At 49.8% G+C, this 6,679-nt stretch overlaps 1 protein-coding gene across 4 annotated transcripts in view; it reads left to right on the top strand.

Annotated features, from left to right (window-relative positions):
* Positions 1-18: 18 nt before the first annotated feature.
* BIN3 (bridging integrator 3) overlaps positions 19-6,679 on the top strand; it is a 45,749-nt gene continuing 39,088 nt past the window's right edge. For 3 of the 4 annotated variants that reach the window (XR_014293554.1, XR_014293555.1, XM_082615950.1), the window contains exon 1: positions 19-98. Coding sequence is in view for 1 of the 4 variants with exons in the window: in XM_082615950.1 (XP_082472076.1) it covers positions 91-98 (8 nt within the window). In the remaining 3 variants the exon portion in view is untranslated. The remainder of the gene's footprint in view (positions 99-6,679) is intronic. The other variant, XM_082615951.1, reaches the window with a different exon arrangement.

The raw sequence follows: 6,679 nt of genomic DNA, 5'->3' as shown, positions 1-6,679 counted from the left end.
TCACTTCCTGGAGACTGGCTGAATCCGGAAGCGATCCCCCAGGACCGAGTTGCAGCTGAGGACCCCGACGGCAGGGCCAGGTTCGGGACCATGAGCTGGTGAGTGGGGCCCAGGCGGCGGGGGCAGCTGGAGCCCCCGGCCTGCAATGCGCTTTGCCCTGCGTCCGTCCGACTTGAGAGTCCCTTGGCCCGCGCTGCCCGCGGACCCTCCGCCCCGGAGCAGGGCCCGCTTGGCCCCAGCCCTTGGGGTCGTTCAAGGGGCCTTCCTCTGGTGCTTTCCTGGAGGCTCCAGCTCTCGGCAGGCCTCACCGGGAGGTGGAGCAGGCGATTCCTTTAGAGTGGGATCCCGCGTCTCTTTCCTGACTCTGTTCCAAGGTGCTGGTCCCGTCCGTCTTCTCTCAGCTGCGTGAAGTGAGGGACGCCCCTGTTACCTCCTTTCCTAAATATCCGTTGAGAAATATCCACTCCTCTCTCCCCCGTGGGCATCTCTCCACCACTGCCAGGTGGCCCTCATTCTGGCCGTCTGAGCGCAGTTCATGGATCAAGACCCCTAGCTTTCAGATGAGTAGCCTTTGCCCCACTTAGTCTTCAAGAGACAAAACTTGCTTCTCTTTCGGAAGAGGCCAGAATTACCCACCACCCGCACTCCCATTATGGGGTTGGACTAGTTTTTTTTCCAGGGCCTTACCCACTCATTGCTTTCCCTGTTAAATTAACGTAAGTAAGCTTAAATGTTATGGGAACTATCAAGCCGTGAGAAAAGAAGCCAGGGAGCCTCAGAGTAGTCGTCACAGCTCCACAGCTGGCACGTGCGTTGCTATGGAGCTGTCCGATGCTTGGCTCATAGCAGACACTTGATAATGTTTAAGGGTGGATTTCTGTCGTAAGACTCAGTTTGCCCAAAGGACCTTACCTTCAGGCTTAAGGGCCTAGATATCCACAACCCAAACCTCAGGGCATGCAACTCAAGTGTGCTTGTATGAATGCATTCACCCCCGGAGATGTACAAGATGAATCAGTCTTTTTGGAATCCAAGTTACGTTAGCGTAGGGTACATGTTTGCCACTCTCTCCTCAGAGTCTAGCCTGTCTCTTTACGAAAAGTGCACGTTAGCTAGTTATGAATGAGTGAAATGGTAGAATATTCTTTAGGAAGGCTCTTGCAGGCTCACATTTGGCCATGAATGGAGACTAAGCTCTGGCCACAGACAGCTGATGTCATTCAGTGTCAGGGACAGCCCTGTAATGTAAAATGTAAGCCATTTCTGTCCCCTCCTCCCCGCTGCTTCTTAGACGAAGATTGACCGACAGATGTCAGACAATCAGCACCAGCACGTGGGGGTCAGCCCCGAGCAATCCCCTAACAAGCCCCAGCAGGAGCTGCTCCTTTTCCCACCACCTTTGCTCCAGGAGGCCGATAGGGGGCTGGAGCCTTAAAAAGCTAACTTTCGCGTCTTGTTATAACCTAGTTAGTGATGGGCATAGTGGCAATCCTTCAATTCCCCTTCCTAGAGGAATTACTTCCTTAAAGGATCAACCTGGGTCCCTTTACTTTGTGATGTAGATGTCTTCTTGCCTGCTGCATCTTGAATCTTTGGCGTTCTCTTACCTAATGTCTCAAAAAGCAGACAGTACAGGTGCTTTACATTGCCTGGACTGGCATTTACAATTCTTAAGGATGAATCGATCTTTTCTTCACAAATCAGAAGAGTGGAGCAGAGACCACTAAAGGTAGAGGATTCTCTGGGTGATCTGAGACGCATTGTTTCTACCTGTCTTACAGAAATCTTTTTTCTGAAAAACTAGTAGCCTATTTCAGGCTGGAGAGAATTGAAATTGACACGTAACTGCCCAGCCAAAGCTGAGATTTTGTCCAGTAGAATTAATTTAACAATACGCACACATCTTGGCACCTCCTTGGACTGAGGGTCACAACCAAAAGGGTGGCTTTGTCCCTCAAAGCTGAGGTTCCTTTCTCTTCCTCCTTAGAGGGCTTCCACGTCATCTCTTGCATGGCCCCTGACCCTCTCTCCCTGAGAGGGGAACAGCACCAGCGCCTGGGCACACAATTGCACTCAGTTCCTGGCTCAATGGCTGGCAAGGGGACCAGGGCTGGGTCGTTCTGATTCACTCCTGGAGTGGTTTTCCTGCTCCCAGAATGAATCCATCCATTCATCCGAGATTGGAATTCTCAGTGGGGGAAGAGACCAGAGTGACGTAGAGCCGTCATGGGAGGCTGATGCCCAAGGTCAAGTTCACCAAGCACATGGGATATGCCAGCCATCGTCGAATAAGGCCTAGGGGTACGCGGCCCATGGTCCCCAGAGGGTAACCATTGTTCTGGGCTAGGCTGGGCTTTCAAAATGTCACAGTGAGAAATGTCCAATATTGGTGCCCTTTGCACACTGTGGACTTTGCATGAAGAGTGAGAGGTCTTTGTTCTCTGCTTCCTCAGTGCATGCAGCCCGCCCACCGCCTGTTTGTTTAGTGGGCACTTGCTGCCTTCCTGTACCATCTACTCATCCATCCGTCCACTGACCTGCTTTTCAGCAAGGTGGCCCAGTGGTGGGCTCTGCTCGGAGGAAGGCATTTGATGTTTACATCTCAGATCACTGATCCACCTCTTGGCCCCAAGCCAAGTGCTGCTTTCTTACCCCTCCTCCTCCGTGTCACCCCCCCGCCCCGTGTGTGTGTGTGTGTGTGTCTTTATTCTGGTGTGGAGGGAGAATTAAATGGAATTAAGGATAGTGACCTGAATCTTGCTTAGCTGTCTTCAGGACCCGTAGCCTTCCTTGGAACCACACACCTTCATCGTGATCTTAGGCTTCCGTGACGAGGAAAAAGGAGCACTGCTGGAGGAAATCATCCTGTACCCAGAGGTTCAGGAGTGTGACTCAGAGGGAAGGAAATTAAAGCCAGTGCAGATGAATTGGTAGCAGTTGGAGTGCTGAGTTCAGGCTCTGGTTCCCTCATTCACAGTGTGGCCTGGTTAGGCATCTGATCTTCCTCTGTCTTGTTTTCTCCAATTATAACATGGAATGGATAAGCTCAGCTGATACTTTGTCACCCAGACCTGTTGTGAAAAGAATCGAAACCCTGCAGATGCTATTTTTTTTTTCTGACTCTTCTGGGCTCTTCTGCCCCTTAAATATTGGTATTCCTCAGGGAACATCTTTTTTCTTTTTTTTTTTTTCCCCTGTTCTCACCATGTATACCCTCCCCATTGTCTTCAGGATAAAGGCCTAACTCTGGGCCGTGGCTTATAAGGCCTAACTCTGGGCCATGGCTTATAAGGCCCTTCTGGATCTGGCTGTACCCCCTTCACTCCTGTGTCTAAGCTTTTCCTGGTCTCTCGTGCCCCTGCTCCTCTGTACGTGCCGTTCCCCTGCCCGAAAGGCCCTTTACTCCCCTCACCGCCCCACCCGCCATCCCCCAGGCCAACATCCACTCATCCTTAGAGAGTCCGGGCAGGCTTCAGCTCCTCTGAGGGTCTTCCCTGAACGGCCCCCCACACCCTGCCAAGCTGAGTGGGGTGCCCCTCCTCTGACCACCGTTAGCATCTGTACTTGAATTCTTGGCTTACTTTTCAGCCAGCCCACTAGTCCATGAGCTGTTGAAAACGGAGGCTGTCTCTTGGTCACCAGTGTATCCCTAGCGCTGTTCCCGGCAATCAGTAAATGTTTACTGAATGTATGAATGAGGACTCTATTCCCATTTACTGACTTGCCTTCACTCAGGAAAAAATTTAAGATAAAAATGTGCAAAAGCTACTGGCCACTTCCTGAAGTGAAGAGCCTCTAAGCGTGCTGTTGTTAACATGAAGAAGTGGCTTCCGAGGCTCTCTGAGGCTGTCTCTGTTCTCTGCCGTCCCATCCCCCACCCAAACTCCTTTATTCTCGAGCTCCATGGTGCTTCTCTTGTAGTACTCCCACGCTATCCACGTATCACAAACGTGCGCCTCTCTCCCACGTAAAGTCCAGGATCTACAGCTTCTCCATCTGTGTGTACACATACTGTCTTGCACATAGTGGGTACCTAGTCGGTACTTGTCAAATGAAGTGGATGGAATATAAAGAAGGACGGTAACCTGCTGGATCAGAGGGAGCCGTCCGTGCAGTTGCAGACATCTTCTCGGTGGAGTCTCTTTTCCCTCTATCATCACCAGTGCTATCTTACATTCATACAGTGCTTTTAACTCTGCACAGTACTGTCCCATCCAATCTCTGATATCATCCCCACATCTGCCCTTTGAAGTTTGCAGTTCAGGTCTGATTATCTCCCTTTGACAACTTATCCGAATTCACTCACCTGGCAGAACTGGAACTGAAGCCTGCATCTCCTGAGTATTCCCTGTGCTTAAACAGGAACATTAGGAAAGTGGAAGACCATTCCCCAGCTGACTGGATCCCAGAGGAAGGTGTCTGACTTTGCTAGGCCGTATGGACACCACCAGGTTGGTAGTGAATTACAGGAAGTGACCAGTTTTCTCAGGTAAAGTGATAGAGGAAGTCCTGTGTCCTGCAGACCTCCCGGTATTCTGGACCATCTCAGCTTCTTCCTATTCTGGGGCCTCCCTGCATGGGGCAGCCTTATCACTTGCTTCTGTGACTTTGGACAGGCCAGGCTCTCCCCAAGCTTCTTCCTCCTGTGTAAAGAGCATAGTAATGCCTAGAAGACAGGGACCCCATGAGGAGCCCATGAGATTCTATATTCAACATTGTTTGGGGAACAAATGTAAAACTCTTCTTTCAGCCGTTCGTAACAAGGGGGGAAGGGCCCTTCTCCCGATTTTGGAGTAGCTGGAAAGAGTCAAGTACCTTGAGTCCCACAGCTTCGCAGTCAAAGGTGTTTTCTTGTATATTATACTTTTAAGTAAATGTGTCGAGGTAGCTTTCAAATTGGCAGTTAAACTATTAAAGTTGTTTTCCCAAAACCATTATTCTGGTGGCTCATCTATTAAGTAGAGCCCAGTATAGTTTGTTGCACACAGGTAGTACTCAATGAATCTTTGTTGATCTAATGCATATCGAACAGTTTTTAATGTACAAGGGCCTGTGCTAAACACTGGGAGACATTCAAAATGCTTTAAGAATCCATCCTTGTCTTCGGCCGGTGTATGGAAAGTGCCGGAGGTTCACAGGAATGACAGCAGATCACTAAACGTCCCTGTGGCACCATCAAGAAAGACATTAGGGCTTCCCCGGTGGCGCAGTGGTTGGGAGTCCGCCTGCCGATGCAGGGGACACGGGTTCGCGCCCCGGTCCGGGAAGATCCCACCTGCCGCGGAGCGGCTGGGCCCGTGAGCCATGGCCGCTGAGCCTGCGCGTCCGGAGGCTGTGCTCCGCAACGGGAGAGGCCACAACAGTGAGAGGCCCGTGTACCGCAAAAAAAAAAAAAAAAAAAAAAAAAAAAAAGAAAGACTTCAAGCAGAGGATGTGATTTTAACTGAACCTTGACTTAGCGAGCGTGTCCTGTTGCAGTGGGGAACAGGATTGGGGGGGGGGGCGTGCAGGTTAGAAGAATGGTGTGAAAAAGGTGTGTGGAGACAGAATGCGTGAAGAGTGTTGGGGGCAGGCAGTCAGGAGGCCAGCTTGGGTTTAGTAAATAGTGATTTGGGTAGAAGCTTCACTGATGAAAGCTGGCCCTCTGGTTGGGGCCATATTGTAAGCACTTTCCGTGCCATGCTGAGGAATTGAAACTGAGCCTAGGCTTCGGAAAATTGAAGGTTTTTGAGCAGGGAAGTGGCAGGGCAAAAGCAATGATTTTTGTCAGGTTAATTTGGCAGCGGTCTGCAGGATAACTCAGAAAAGAGAAAGAATGGAGTTAGGGCCGGGGTACCTTGGACAGTGGCTTCCGAAGTTTTTTGACCACAGCTTGCAGTCAGAAATGCCTTTGATATCAACAGACACACAAACACACACACAGGAAATAAGTTTCACATTGTATGTGTACAATGCACTCAGATATTTTCTACTATGTTCTATTTTGTTTTTTAAAGAATGACCCGCTTCAGTTGATTTCATGACTGATTTTGATAGGTGTTTACAATGGAATGATGTGTAACAGTGTGAATGATCGGGGAGGGGTGGGTGTTCCACACACCCTGGTTTGAAAAACACTTATCTAGGAGTTTATGACACATATTCAGACTAGAAGCTTATACCTGTGACTCCAGCCAGGTGAAGATAGTGTTCTTTATTTGGTTGTTTGTCATTGGTTATAAATAAGGAACACAGACGGGGCGGCTGTAAAGAACGCTGCCTGGTTCTGCATAAGAACTTACTGCATAGATTTGAAAGCCGCCAACCACTTTATATAGAAAAGAAAACCCAGGTGGACAAAAGCCGAAATCAAGACGTTCCATTTATTAGTAGTCAGGGAGAGCCGACTAAACCAACATTGAGAAATGAAATGTCATTTCACAGCCATCAGACTGGCAAAAATGGTAAATTTAGCCTGGCAATGCCAAGTACCTGAGGATGACGAGCGGTGAGAACTGGCATCCGCTGAGTGGGGTGGCGGGGTGGGGAATTGATGCAACCGCTGGGAGGTTTTGCAGTGCCTCACACAGTCAAAGACGGGCCTGCCCCCCACCCAGAGAAACTTCTGCACCTGTGCAGCAGGAGACCTGAGCAGAAATGTCCGCTGCTTCATTGTTTATACATGTCTAGCCTCTGAAGA

Source organism: Mesoplodon mirus (assembly GCF_964341445.2).
Source record: "Mesoplodon mirus genome assembly, chromosome: 1".
NCBI classification, from domain to species: domain Eukaryota; kingdom Metazoa; phylum Chordata; class Mammalia; order Artiodactyla; family Ziphiidae; genus Mesoplodon; species Mesoplodon mirus.
This window is presented reverse-complemented; position numbering and strand designations above follow the sequence as displayed.